The sequence below is a fragment of the Saccostrea echinata genome, unplaced genomic scaffold (genome assembly GCF_033153115.1).
Source record: "Saccostrea echinata isolate AGI-Se365-2 ecotype Australia unplaced genomic scaffold, CSIRO_AGI_Sech_v1 ptg000056l, whole genome shotgun sequence".
NCBI classification, from domain to species: Eukaryota; Metazoa; Mollusca; class Bivalvia; order Ostreida; family Ostreidae; genus Saccostrea; species Saccostrea echinata.
Genome location: NW_026889805.1, coordinates 2,110,166 through 2,125,645, shown reverse-complemented (window position 1 = coordinate 2,125,645; position 15,480 = coordinate 2,110,166). Strand labels below are relative to the sequence as shown.

At 35.3% G+C, this 15,480-nt stretch overlaps 1 protein-coding gene across 1 annotated transcript in view; it reads right to left on the bottom strand.

Annotated features, from left to right (window-relative positions):
* LOC133173694 (DNA (cytosine-5)-methyltransferase 1-like) overlaps positions 1 to 15,480 on the bottom strand; it is a 44,117-nt gene that overhangs the window by 15,126 nt on the left and 13,511 nt on the right. The window contains exons 22-30 of the mRNA XM_061308692.1: positions 13,711 to 13,820; positions 13,347 to 13,458; positions 12,883 to 13,071; positions 12,477 to 12,655; positions 12,144 to 12,217; positions 8,426 to 8,541; positions 7,757 to 7,822; positions 7,176 to 7,299; positions 6,879 to 7,030 (exon numbers count right to left, since the gene is read on the bottom strand). Coding sequence (XP_061164676.1) covers positions 6,879 to 7,030; positions 7,176 to 7,299; positions 7,757 to 7,822; positions 8,426 to 8,541; positions 12,144 to 12,217; positions 12,477 to 12,655; positions 12,883 to 13,071; positions 13,347 to 13,458; positions 13,711 to 13,820 — 1,122 coding nt within the window. The remainder of the gene's footprint in view (positions 1 to 6,878; positions 7,031 to 7,175; positions 7,300 to 7,756; positions 7,823 to 8,425; positions 8,542 to 12,143; positions 12,218 to 12,476; positions 12,656 to 12,882; positions 13,072 to 13,346; positions 13,459 to 13,710; positions 13,821 to 15,480) is intronic.

Genomic DNA, 15,480 nt, shown 5'->3' with positions numbered 1-15,480 from the left:
GTAACGGGGACCGTTACAGATGTTCCCCAAACGCTCCCCAACTTCCTTTTGGTGTCTTATTTCCTGTAAGCTTCATTAAATAAGGCAATCAAGTATGTTGCTTTTTTTACGCATTACACGCACGCGCACTGGCATGCATGTACAAAATGACCATGTCAACTTGTCTACACTTTTAATACATCTTTATATTCAAATTTCATCAAAAGATAAAAAAAAAGATTCGGCTATATTTAGTATATCTGTCATTTAACGCTTTGCAAGCGCGCGCACGCGCATGCATATCCATGATGACCGTGTCATCTTACTATAGTATTAGTATATATCTACATATTTTGAGTTCAAAGCATTTCATCAAAAAGTATGAAAGATACAGCTATATCAAGTATATTGGTCATTTTAGCATTGCATGCGTGCGCACGTGCATGCATGTGCATGTTGACAACATCATTCCGTCTGTACTATAAATGCATCTTTATATTCTCAGTATCAAAACATTTCATCAAAAAATATATAAGTTCCGGCTATATCAAGTATATTGGTCATCTTAGCATTGCGCGCACGCGCACCTGTATGCATGTTCATAATGACCATGCCATTTTGTCTACACTTATGATATGTCTGTTTATTCTTAGTATCAAAGCTTTTCATAAAAAAATATAAAAGTTACGGCTATATTAAGTATATTGGTCATTAAACACATTGCACGCGCGCGCATGTGCATGCATGTGCATGATGGCCACATCATCTTGTCTACACTTTTAATATATCTGTATATTTTTAATATCAAAGCTTTTCATCAAAAAATATAAAAAGTACGGCTATATTAAGTAAATTGGTCATTTAACACATTGCACGCGCGCGCACGTGCATGCATATGCATGCATGTGCATGATGATCATGTCGCCTTGTCTACACTTTAAATACATACAAATATTTTGAGTATCAAAGCATTTCATCAAAAAGTTTCAAAGTTACAACTATATCAAGTAAATTGGTCATTTTACGCTTTGCGCGTGCGCGCACGTGCATGCATGTGCATGTTGACCATGTCATCTTGTTCATACTTTTAATATATCCTTATATTCTGAGTATCAAAGCATTTCATCAAAAAATATAAAAGTTACAGCTATTTCAAGTATATTGGTCATTTTACGCATTGCACGCGCACGCACGTGCATGCGCGTGTGCGCAAAATGACCTTCGTTCCGCAAATCTACATAACATGCCTAGTAACCCTAAAAAGGTTTCACCTCAATCGGATGTGTAGTTTCGGAGATCACTCACGGACAAAAAAGTACCCAGGAAGAAAAATAATAATAACTAGAAACTCATTGCGAGCAATGAGAGGTCTTCCGTCCGAATTTGAAAATAAAAACGTAAATTCAAGCTGAAAAAGTGATAAAAGAAATTCAGACACTCTGGAGATTTAACCCTGGTTGTCAGCGTGAAAATCCAACGTGCTAACCATTAACTATTCACTTTTTTGCATCACTTCCTGTTACGACCGGAAGTAACGGCGATACAAAATTTCCTCGCGATTCAAATAAACTGATGACTGACAATCAGTTCTGAAAGTTTCAGACTTCAGTCGTTTACTGTTGCCGAGCAATATTGTGTGAACAAATTCTAATTCTGAGGACAGGTAAACACGCGACCGGAAGTGAATTTTATAAAAAAAACTTTGACGTTTCTCTAGACATTTGCAGTATCTACAAAATGCATAAAAACATTTCAAGTGCTTTATCGATAAGCAATATTTATGAGAAAGTTAAATATCGAAATAACTTAGTTTATCACATAAAACCGGAAGTTGACGTTTTTGTTTCCAGAGGAATCTAACATATTTCAAAACAGCGAAAGAAATGCAATAAAGTGATGCAAACTTTAATTTAAAAAAGAAAAGTTAAAATTTTTTCGATTTCTTTGATCACTTCATGTGACGACCGGAAGTTACGACGGACGCGTTTAACCAAAATGGTTTTGCCTACTCCTCAAGGTCTGCTACTCATAAAAATTTGGTGTTTTAATCTTTTACCTGTTTTTGAGATCTCGCTCAGATAATTTTCATTTTGAGGACAGAAAAACACGCGACCGGAAGTGAAATTTTGAAAGATATTTGAGATTACTCTAGACCTTTGCAGTCTGAATAACATATTTAAAATTCATTTCAAATACATTATTTATAAAGAATATTTATAGGAAAGTAAAATACTCAAATTTTGTATTTTTTCTCTTATAACCGGAAGTTGTCGTTTTTGTTTCCGGTGGGACCAACATCTTTCGAATCTGTGAAAAAGATGCAATAAAGTGATGCAATTTTTAAATAAAAAAAGAAAAGATGAAATTTTCGATTTATTTGATCACTTCCTGTGACGACCGGAAGTGACGGCTGACGCTCTGAACCCAACTGGTTTTGGCTACATCTTAAGGTCTGTTGCTCATATAAGTCTGGTGTCTTAATCTCTTACCGTTTCCGAGATCTTGCTCAGAAAACTTCTCATTTTGAGGACAGAAAAACACGCGACCGGAAGTGAGTTTTTGAAAGATATTTGAGGTTACTCTAGACATTTATAGTCTGAATAACATATTTAAAATTCATTCCAAATACTTTATCTACAAAAGATATTAATGGGAAAGAAAAATACTCAAATTATGTAGTTTTTCTCTTATAACCGGAAGTTGACGTTTTTGTTTCCGGTGGGACTAACATATTTCAAAAATACAAAAGAGATGCAATAATGTGATGTAAGAATTGATTTAAAAAAGGAAAGTTGAAATTTAACGATTTCTTTGATCACTTCCGGAAGCGACCGGAAGTGCCGACGACGAACGAAAATGTGATTCCACAAATTAAGAAGTCACGTTCTATGCTCTCCAATAAGTCTCCAGTTCATATCTTTAGTCATTCTTGAGAACATTCGCGGACAAAATTTCATTTTAAAATCAGGAAATTGCCCGTAACTTGGAACCAAAATGGAATTTTCCAAATTTTCCTTGTGATGAAACAAGTTCATACAATGACTAATTTTTCCTGAAAGTTTCACGAAAATCCACTGAATAGTTTTCGAGAAAACGCCTGCACAAAATTTGGTCAAAAAAATAATAATAACTAGAAACTCATTACTAGTAATGAGAAGGTCTTCCGTTATACTACTTCCTGTTTGCATGAACATGTCTTATCCAACGTCGGTATAAGCCTAACACTGATTTAGAAACAAAATAACTTAAAAAAATACTTTTTGCTTTATTTCCTGTCACGACCGGAAGTAATGACGACAGACGATTTTTACACGATGCAAATGAACTGAAGACTGACTATAAGTCCTGAAAGTTTTAGACTTCAGTCTTTTACTCTTACCGAGCGATTGTGAGAACACATTCTAATTTTGGGGACAGGAAAACACACGATCGGAAGTGAATTGAATAAAAATCTCTGAATTTTCTCATGACATTTTTAAGTATCTACAGCATATGTATAAAAAAAAACATTTCAAATACTTATCTGTAAGTGATATTTATGAGAAAGCTAAACATCGAAATAACGTAGTTTATCTCAATAAACCGGAAGTTTACAGTTTTTGTTTCCGGTGGAATCTAACATATTTCAAAACACGAAAGAGATGCAATAAAGTGATGCAAGCTTTAATTTTATAAAGAAAAGTTGAAATTTTTGATTTTTTGATCACTTCCTGTGACGACCGGAAGTGACGGCTGACGCGTCTAACCCTATGTGTTTTGCTTACTCCTCAAGGTCTATTACTCATTTAAGTTTGGTGTCTTAATCTCATGCCGTTTCCGAGATCTCGCTGAGATAACTTTTCATTTTGAGGACAGGAAAAACACGCGACCGGAAGTGAATTTTACTAAGATTTTTGACGTTACTCTAGACATTTGCAGTCTGAATAACATATCTAAAAATCATTTCAAATACTTTATCTATAAAAGATATTTAAGGGAAAGTAAATTACTCAAATTATGTAGTTTACCTCTTATAACCGGAAGTTGTCGTTTTTGTTTCCGGTGGGACTGACATATTTCGAAACTACACATGAGATGCAATAATATGATGCAAAAAAAAATTCAAAAAAGAAAAGTTGAAATTTTCGATTTCTTTGATCACTTCCTGTGACGACCGGAAGTGACGGCTGACACGCTTAACCCAAATGGGCTCGCCTACTCCTCATGATCTATTACTCGTATAAGTTTGGTGTCTTAATCTCTTACTGTTTCTGAGATCTCACTCGGAAAAAATATTTTTGAAAAAAACGGAAATCGGACATATCTGACGACCGGAAGTGAATTTTGAAAAAATGAAAAAAACGCCTCGGGGTATTTTCATTCTCTATCAACCCTGAAAATTTCAGGAAAATCCATCCAGTCATCTCTGAGAAATCCTGCCGACAAAAAAAGGGGAAAATAATAATAATAATAATAATAATAATAAACAGTACAATCACTATAAGGTCTTCCGTCTGGAACGGAAGACCTTAATAATAATAATAATAAGAAACAGTAGAATCACTATAAGGTCTTCCGTGAAAACGGAAGACCTTAATAATAATAATAATAATAAGAAACAGAGTAAAAACAATATGTTCCCAAACTTCGTTTGGGGAACATAATAAGGTGTTGCGAAAAATTTGGTGATCTATAGGAAGTGATGCTACTTTATCATGATGTAATTTTTGCCAAGTCCTCATTTCTGTTCATTACCAATAAAATCAGCCACTGAAGCAGTCCATTATTTAATCAAGAATACTCAACTTGTGATTGCTCTATAGAAATACTTATTGAAAATACTGGAATTTCAAAATGTTCACTCATGATACTCATCAGGTTTCAAACTGTTAAAGGGACAGAACTGAAATACTTCTGAAATATTTCCTGTTTAATATTTTTAGTCCCCTACCAGTGAAACCGGAGGGGACTATAGGTTTCCTCTGAGTCTGTCCGTCCGTCTGTCCGTCCGTCTGTCCGTCTGTCTGTCAGTCTGTCCCACTTGGTTTTCCGCACTTTTTTCCTAAACGCTTGCAGATATTGAGCTGATTTTTGGTATGTGAGTGTATTTTGATGAGTTACAGATCAAGTTTGCATTTCGTTCCGCTTCATTGATTTTTGACATAATTACGGCCTTTTCAATTTTTAGGGGTTTTCCGCAATTTTCTTCTAAACGCTTGTAGATATTGAGCTGATTTTTGGTATGTGGCTTTACCTTGATTAGTTATAGATTAAGTTTGAATTTTGTCCCGCTTCATTAATTTTTGACGGAATTATGGCATTTTCAATTCTTAACGGGAACGGAACCAGATTACACTTGCCGGTAGGGGACTAGTATTGCTAATGCAATACTCTCAGAATGCTTGTTACATTTAACATTTCCCGTTTCATTTTTTTTTTATCAATATACAAGCTATCATTTTAAGTAAACAATTTAAGTAATGGAAAACAAAGTTGTGAGTACTGGTATGAGAATATTTTGTTGTGAAAACTACTAGTACTTTTTGGCATCTCTGAGGAAGCAAAGACTGGTACAACTAAATACATGTGAAGCACATGGCTAACATAACCATGTGTAAATATGTGAAGCACATGGCTAACATAACCATGTGTAAATATGTGAAGCTCATGGCTAACATAACCATGTGTAAATATGTGAAGCTCATGGCTAACATAACCATGTGTAAATATGTGAAGCACATGGCTAACATAACCATGTGTAAATATGTGAAGCTCATGGCTAACATAACCATGTGTAAATATGTGAAGCTCATGGCTAACATAACCATGTGTAAATATGTGAAGCTCATGGCTAACATAACCATGTGTAAATATGTGAAGGTCATGGCTAACTTAACCATGTGTAAATATGTGAAGCACATGGCTAACATAACCATGTATAAATGTTTAAACTTCTGCTTTGGTAAGAAACCCATTAAAACCATTAAATTAAAGATAAATAAATGAAAACAGCAAAGACACTATTGTGTACAACTAATGCCTTGTCCTGTGTATATTTATTAACTTATCTGCATAAAATGCATTTGCTCCTACTTTTGTTTTCAATATTTAATTATGGAGATGTTTTTCTTTTTTCATATGATTAGAATATGTTCTATTTCCACTATGGAAGAGTTATACTTCTTAGTGCGCTCTTTCGTGAAAAAGTCTGAAAATGTACAAATCTTGTGGGATTTCTGGGACAAACGTAACATAAACATGTAAACAATATGTTGAATGTCGATGAACATATTCTAAGAAAATGCAAATGAAATATTTTATTGTTGTGAACTTTATATACATCAAGAGTAGGAATTACATTTAACATTTAAAATTGGATTGAGATTGGCATGTTTTGTAATATCCGTAACGCCATGCTGTCCCAGTCAGACGACCAAACGCGCCTCTAATTTTGAAGAGTTCAGTAATGGAAATAGAACGTATTGAGTGTCTTGTAAATTGAAATGCTTCTGATGTTTGACCAATAGATCTGTATCAATGTGTGAACATTAATCATAGGCATTAATGAATTTTTTTAACTGTTTAAAAATGGGTAATGAAGGCAAAATTTGCATCTATGAGAAAATGAGGGCAGAAATTTTTGTTGAGGACTGGTCTACCAATTACTTATTTTTATCAAATTTATGATAAAATTTGTAATATGGCTACCTCAAAATGGATGTACGCGAGGTACAGAACTGTAATTAGAATTTCATGAGGCCTAATTGACCTTCCTATACAAAACTCACTACACAAATTTCCTAAATTCCAGTTCTATTTTGTCTAATTTCATTATCCTTATCTAAAAAAAAATTTGCAATAGTACAGCTTTAAAATCAAAGGGATATATCCCATAAATATCCAATAAAATCACTGAATACCTCCATAACAAGCTTAAGAAGGTCATTGCAGTCATCTGTAAACACGGTACAGCCGGGGTTATTGAGGCGGAATGCCTGGGCTGCTGGTTCCTCCTTCTCGATGGCCCAGCAAGATTCCGCTACACCTGCCTGGTGGAACCCTTCCGATATACCTACAAAGATAGAGATACAAACATGATTATACAAAGACAATCACAAGTATACCTTCATACAAATTATTTATAGACTTCCAGTGTACTTCCTACTGCGATAGGTGTAAATGCAAGTCCAATAATTTAGCAACATATCAAGTCATACCTCCACATCCAGCGAACACATCCAGAGTGCGAAGTCGTTTGTAGTCGATCTTCTTGGGTTCTGTAGATTCCTCCTCTGTTATGGGGGCTGAACTTTTACCCTTCCCTTTGCCTTTACCTTTTCCCTGCTCCAACACAAAGGAAAATAAAACAGGGGGACAAAACTCCAACTTTACAGTCCCAACAATAAGGCACAATTAAACAGATACACAACATTGACTTGTATCCCACCCAAACATGATGTCACAATTAAACAGGTACACAACTTTGACTTGTATCCCACCAAAACATGATGTCACATTTAACAGGTAACAAACTCCTTCCTCCACCCTGTCCCAGCATAATGGCACAATTACACTCCCACTTTTACCCAAACCCATTAAACAGGAAACACAATTCCCATCTTTACCCTGCTACAAGTTGCAATAAACAACATATGGCTATTAGTCTTTCTCAATTCAGTCATATGTATAACTCCTGTCAAATAATACTCTTGAAATTCTAAGTTCAAGTGGTTTGAAATATAAAGGAATCATATCTTCTCTATATGTTAAATAATTCAACAGTGTCCAATGTTTTTACCTTTCCTCCTGAAACTCTGGCTTGTCGTGGTGGTTCCTCAAACATCTTCGACTCCGAATCATATGCCTAAAACAAAGGAATGCCAGACAAGTTCAAAGTAAGTAAAAAAAAAAAGATGTACTATTAAACACTGAGCCCACAAAATGATACCCCTGGCTCCTATATGAGAATGACGGCAAAATTCATTTTTTTTGCCATGGGAAACCCCAAATATCTGTCCGATCACAACATAAAATAGGAGCACAAGTGCACTATTCTGTGAGGTCACATTAAATTTTTATCAGTGGTATAGGAGGAGTTGTGGATAAGAGATGGGTACCCTCAATATTATAGAAAGAAAGGGAGTTTCCATGTTTTGCTATGGGAAACCCCAAATATCTGTCCAACTGATATGAGAAATAGATGCACAATGGCACAGTGTAATAAAGATTCTGTTTAAGTCTAAATCTTATTCAGTGGTATAGGAGGAGTTGCTGATAAGAGATGGGTACCCCTAAGTGTTATGGGCGTACAGAAGGATGTATGGATGGACACTCAGATCACTATAAACCCTCCAGCTTTTTTAAGTGGGGGGTATAATTATTTCAGCTGTCCATCTAAGAAACTTCAAAGTTGAAAATAATGCACCATTAAAATTGATTTTTTTCATCAAATACATGTATAATGTACCTCAGTAAAGTAGAATCTGTCGAGGCCATCCGAGAAGTACTCCTCTAAACTCTTCAGATTCTCGCTGTACACGACCTGACACTTCCCCTTCACCAACTTAAAGTCCGCTACCGCCTCTGATATAATAAAGAAAATATTAATACATTCATGATATAAAAAATTAAAAATTCCCAACATTGACTGGGAAAGGGCTATATCCATTCTAATCTAAGCAAACCAACAGACTTTATATAGGCTTTGTTTCTTCTGAAATAAAACTAGAGTGTTTCACGGAATGCATATTTGTAAATATATAATTCAAAAACATCTGACATTATTCATCAGGTGATAATTATTTAACCAAGTATTTGGATTCTATAGCGCCAACAAGAAGTCTGTGAGCCAATGCTCACTAATATACCCCCGCTCTGATGTGAATACACAAGATCATTTTTGGACAGACACAGGGATAAACAAGAAGTTGACATTAGATTCATACAAAAATGTTTCCCACCATATGACATGCCTAAAACAATGAGTCTGCTAAACTTTCAAACATCTGCAATAAGTAGTTGCTGAGAAATCTGCAACCAAAATTTGTTATGTATGGTAAGGACAGACGCACAGATAAACAGGAAGTTGTCATCATATTCGTACAAAAATTAATCCCACCATATGGCATGCCTAAACATAAAGAGCATGTTAAAATTTCAAGCATCTGCGTTGAGTAATTGCTGAGAAAACTGTGACCAAAGTTTGTTATGTATGGTACGGACAGACACACGGATAAACAGGAAGTTGACATAGGATTCTCACAAAAATGGATCCCACCATATGGTTAAACAAAAACATCTCTAGATATTGAGCTGTCAGTATCTTCCCATGTCTAGTTTCACCCTTTGATCTAGTGACCTCAAAATCAATAGGGGCCATCTACTCCTTAAGGAGTACCAATGTACAAGGTCAAACAAAAGGTTCTCATGATATTTAGCAGTCAATATAGGGTGAGTTAACCATGCATCGGACACATACCTTGCTTTGGACAACTTTAAGCAATAAACTTTCATTGAATCTGAGTCTTTCCGTGTTTCTGTCTTAAAGGTGAAGATCTCAACTTTTAAATGATGTCAATTTTTATTTTCATGTTGTGATAAAAATACCACAAGAATGGCCTTGAAATTACGATATATTTTGCATCATCAAAGGGGAGTAACCAGAATTTTACGATTTTGCATTTTTTAGAGTTGTCGTTCTTTTAAATAGACTTCAACGGAACGAGACAGACCTAGGTAAAATTTGTCAATGATTGACAATTTAAAAGAAATATTTCAACTAGAACTGTCCAAAAGGGACAAATACCCCCCGCTGGGTTTTTCAGAGAAGGTACCAAATCACTAATGTTTCTAGATGTGAGAGGTGTTCACAATTTGCCTAAACATTTAGAATGAGAATTTAATTACTCATATTTTTTTAATGAATGAAACTAACGTGCAGCCTAATAAAACATCAATACTAATAATTACAGTGTTTTTTTATTACATTGAAAAAATAGTTTGCAACTATCTGTCATCTTTGTGAGACATGACACTGCAAATTGATTGTTGAAAAAAAAATTATCATAATTAATTATACAAAATCAAATTGATCTTAATACCTTTATATCAAACTCATTTTAAAAATAAAAGGCTGGTTTTCCAGTAACTATGTATTTTGACAGACATAAATTACAATTAAGAGACTTAGACAACAGAGATCTTTATTTCTTTCTGCCCAATTCCCAGGAGATATAGATAAGACCTGCTTGATCAGAGATGCCCTAACAGCTTCCCACACTGAACTCATTAATTAATCTTTAACTGGATGCATGTCCACTCATTACTCCCAAGGGACAAATGGATTTACAGTATCTGCTGTGTAATGTAAAAACTGTTTTTAATACTTTGTGATTTTTTTTTTTTTTTTAGATCTAATGAGTTGTTTTAAGCTGTAGTTCACATTTTTGTACAGATGTTCTAGATTCTATGCCTCAAACCTTAGACATCAACCCGAAATGACTAACTCAATAAAAATGAAAAAAAAAAAAACAACAGTAAAATGCAGAAAAATTATCAAATACTGTTGAAAATACCAGGTGCAAATCTTCATATGGTAAATAATAAGTGTGCAAATTTTCATACAAATCTATGCAATAGTCTCTGGGAACAGATCCGGACAAAACCATATAATAAAAATGAAAGAAATACCTGTAAAATGCAAAACAATTATCCAATCATGATGAAAATACCAGGTGCACACCTTCATATAGCGAATAATAAGTGTACAAATTTTCAGACAAATCCTTGCAACAGTTTCCAAGAAATGGTCCGGATAAAATCTCGTCTACAGACAGACGAACAGACAGACAGACGGACAAGCTGATTCCAATATACCCCCCCTAAACTTCGTTTGCGGGGGGTATAAAAATTTTACTTCAATGTTTGTATAATATTTTTAGAGTTGTTTTTTACTAGTATGTTTATTTCACTGTACATCGGACACAAATTAACCATGCATCGGACACTTTCCCATGTACGAGTAATCGCTTCCATTTTCATATAAAACCAATATGACAGCTGTTTTTAACAGAAATAGAAAATAAAAACTCTAAATTTTCAGTGAAAATACTGGTTATCGATATATAACGACTAGAAATGGACTCAATTTTATTTCTTTAAACTAGATGATAATAACCCACTAGACAAAGGCGCGAGTTGCCATAATAATAGCATTGTAAAGCCTTTCTAAGCCGATATGATGCAACTAAATCTCTTCATATTTGTGGATCGAAATAGTCATTTAAATTTAACTAGAGGGTTAATTTTTAAATTAAAGATAAAAATGTTTCGATATCACTTATTTTAAAGCACTGAGAACAAGGTATCATATTTTTCTGCTTTAAATACCGTATGTCTGATGCATGGTTAATATTGTCCGATCCATGGCGAATTCCGACTTGTTTCGAAAAAATCGGTTCTTAGTGATATTTCTCAATAAATAGTACACGATTGTGTCAAAAATTTATATTTTAATCACATACCACATGCTAAGTTTCATTTTGATAATATTCGTTCGGTAGTGATATCGCTAGAACTTGTTAAAGTACGAGGGTGCCCGATGCATGGTGAATTCACCTTATTCCTACATCCAGTTTGACCCTTGATCTTATGACCTAAAAATCTACATAGGTCATCCACTCCTAAAGTGGAACCATTCATCAAGTTTTTTTTAAGGGTTCCTAAGATATTGAGCAGTCAATATATTCCCTTGTCCAGTTTGACTGTTGGCCTTCAGATCTAAAAATCAACAGTAGTCAATTACTTTTTCAATGGGAACCTGAGTACCAAATTTGATGTCTGTCAAGCAAAGGGTTATCAGGATACTTAGCTAAAAGAAATTCCTAACTCAAGGAGTATATCATGGATAGTTAAAGATTATAGGTGGATGAATTTAAACAAAACATGGTTCTTTGGGAAAGCCAAATATCACCATAAATTAAAAAAGATCAACTTTATTTTGTAATGCACTTTACCAAAAAATAAACATTTTCTAATGCACTTTACCAAAAAATAAACTTGTGCAAGCTATATCCCTATTATACACGTATAGGTTAACACAATGCCAATACAACTTTTCATTTCTTTGTGATGGGTTTCTATCTTAGAAGTGCCCTTGTTACAGAAAATAATTAGAAGACCCTAACCTTCATCTGACCAGTAGAGCATATTGAGGTCCGTGTGGTACCCAGCCCTGGGTCCTTTGTGTGTGTCCTCTGGTCTATAACAGCAAATAATACTGTGTTTAATCAAAAACCAACAGTTCATTTTATCTAAGCTTGAGGAATGAAGTCATATCTATTAATATAAGTCTTGGATAGATGTAGTTGAATAAAATTCAGAATAAACCAACCGCAGCAGTATAAGGACATCAGGAATGTATTACAATCTATGTATTTCTTGATGTAACTGGGACTTTTTACATTAATGATTACGTAACCCTATTTAATACTGGTTAAGTTTAAGGACCCACCACTCACCTGTAGAACTTTCCCACCTTGACCTTGATTTCCCCTAGGTTGACTATCTTTGACCCTGGGGACTTTTTACAGAAGATTTCCAATATCCTCCCAATCTTGTAAGGTTCAGGGAGGGACTCGTTGGAACCTTTAATGTACTCCCCCTTTCTATAGGCCTCAGGGTAGAGCTCTTCATCCACCTGTAACACACAACAAAGTTATAGTTCAAGTGTGTCTACCATTTTACCTGGATTGAAATTTGCATGAATACTGTAAAGAGTGGACATGGAAATTTTTTTGGGACCTAAGTGTTAATGTAATTTTCAATGTTTTAAAGTTTAATGACAGAACAATTTTTGACGGTAGAACTTTTAAGAATGCATAATCGTGCTAAAAATATCACTTGGATTCATGCACAGGATGGTACCTCTTTCCTTTCAGATTTGACCTTCTTGACAGGTGGCTGTTTGACATTAAATCCAAAGGCAGTGGGCTCTATGTAACAACAATCCCCGATTCTGAACTGGAATCCATCCCGAGCCACACTACTGTAGAACGTCTTGGTGGACGAGGAATCTTCACGTTTTATCTCCTCACCTAGTGATGGATTCTCCTTCTGATGATTTAAAATAAAATTCTGATGAATGGACAGTTCAATCAATAAATCAACTTTCTAATGAATGGACAGCTCAATCAATAAATCACTTTTTTAAAAATTCTATTCACAAAAACCTTAAAAACTCCTCATTACACCATTTTAAGAGATTCTGAAGTGCAACTATACTGCAAAATTGAAATCATAATACTCTAAGTAAGAATACTCTACCTAAATAATATTTTGATGCATATATACTTCTTCTATCATATCTTTATTCAGGTTTACATTTCTACCTTTCTTAGCTGATCCAGCCTTTCGCAGCTAAGACAGAATTTATGATGTTTTGTGTTCTCTGCTTTTTCAGGTTTCGGTAAATCCTCAAAACGTGCCAGCTCTGGGTCATACCTAGGAAAATATAAATTTGTCTCCAACTCAGAATACAACAAAATTTTAGACCAAATGATGATTTGTTTAAGGGGTAAACTCATGGTTATTGTTACCTCAAATATACGTACATTAAAAATGCCTTTTTGAATTCTGATGATTAATTTTTGTCCACTAACCTTATAACTAAAATGAGTAAATATGGAAGATGTTTCCTACAGATATTATCTTCAAAAATTATTGATGACAACTTTTTTTCTAATAAATCCTCACCATTTTTGATAGAAGAATGTATTGCCATCATCCTCTATTGGGAACTCTTCCTCTGGGTGTTCTATACCTCCCATCATATTCCAGTCAAGGGGCGTGTCCTTGTGTAAAACCTACAGAACAAATATGTATACCAGTCAAGGGGCGTGTCCTTGTGTAAAACCTACAGAACAAATATGTATACCAGTCAGGGGGTGTGTCCTTGTGTAAAACCTACAGAACAAATATGTATACCAGTCAAGGGGCGTGTCCTTGTGTAAAACCTACAGAACAAATATGTATACCAGTCAAGGGGCGTGTCCTTGTGTAAAACCTACAGAACAAATATGTATACCAGTCAAGGGGCGTGTCCTTGTGTAAAACCTACAGAACAAATATGTATACCAGTCAGGGGGGCGTGTCCTTGTGTAAAACCTACAGAACAAATATGTATACCAGTCAGGGGATGTGTCCTTGTGTAAAACCTACAGAACAAATATGTATACCAGTCAGGGGATGTGTCCTTGTGTAAAACCTACAGAACAAATATGTATACCAGTCAGGGGATGTGTCTTTGTGTAAAACCTACAGAACAAATATGTATACCAGTCAGGGGGCGTGTCCTTGTGTAAAACCTACAGAACAAATATGTATACCAGTCAAGGGGCGTGTCCTTGTGTAAAACCTACAGAACAAATATGTATACCAGTCAGAGGGCGAGTCCTTGTGTAAAACCTACAGAACAAATATGTATACCAGTCAGAGGGCGTGTCCTTGTGTAAAACCTACAGAACAAATATGTATACCAGTCAGAGGGCGTGTCCTTGTGTAAAACCTACAGAACAAATATGTATACCAGTCAGGGGATGTGTCCTTGTGTAAAACCTACAGAACAAATATGTATACCAGTCAGGGGATGTGTCTTTGTGTAAAACCTACAGAACAAATATGTATACCAGTCAGGGGGCGTGTCCTTGTGTAAAACCTACAGAACAAATATGTATACCAGTCAAGGGGCGTGTCCTTGTGTAAAACCTACAGAACAAATATGTATACCAGTCAGAGGGCGAGTCCTTGTGTAAAACCTACAGAACAAATATGTATACCAGTCAGAGGGCGTGTCCTTGTGTAAAACCTACAGAACAAATATGTATACCAGTCAGAGGGCGTGTCCTTGTGTAAAACCTACAGAACAAATATGTATACCAGTCAGAGGGCGAGTCCTTGTGTAAAACCTACAGAACAAATATGTATACCAGTCAGAGGGCGTGTCCTCGTGTAAAACCTACAGAACAAATATGTATACCAGTCAGGGGATGTGTCCTTGTGTAAAACCTACAGAACAAATATGTATACCATTCAGGGGATGTGTCCTTGTGTAAAACCTACAGAACAAATATGTATACCAGTCAGGGGATGTGTCTTTGTGTAAAACCTACAGAACAAATATGTATACCAGTCAGGGGGCGAGTCCTTGTGTAAAACCTACAGAACAAATATGTATACCAGTCAAGGGGCGTGTCCTTGTGTAAAACCTACAGAACAAATATGTATACCAGTCAGAGGGCGAGTCCTTGTGTAAAACCTACAGAACAAACATGTATACCAGTCAAGGGGCGTGTCCTTGTGTAAAACCTACAGAACAAACATGTATACCAGTCAGGGTGTGTGTCATTGTGTAAAACCTACAGAACAAACGTGTATACCAGTCAGGGTGTGTGTCGTAGTGTAAAACCTGCAGAACATACTTGTATACCAGTCAGGGGGCGTGTCCTTGTGTAGAACCTACAGAAC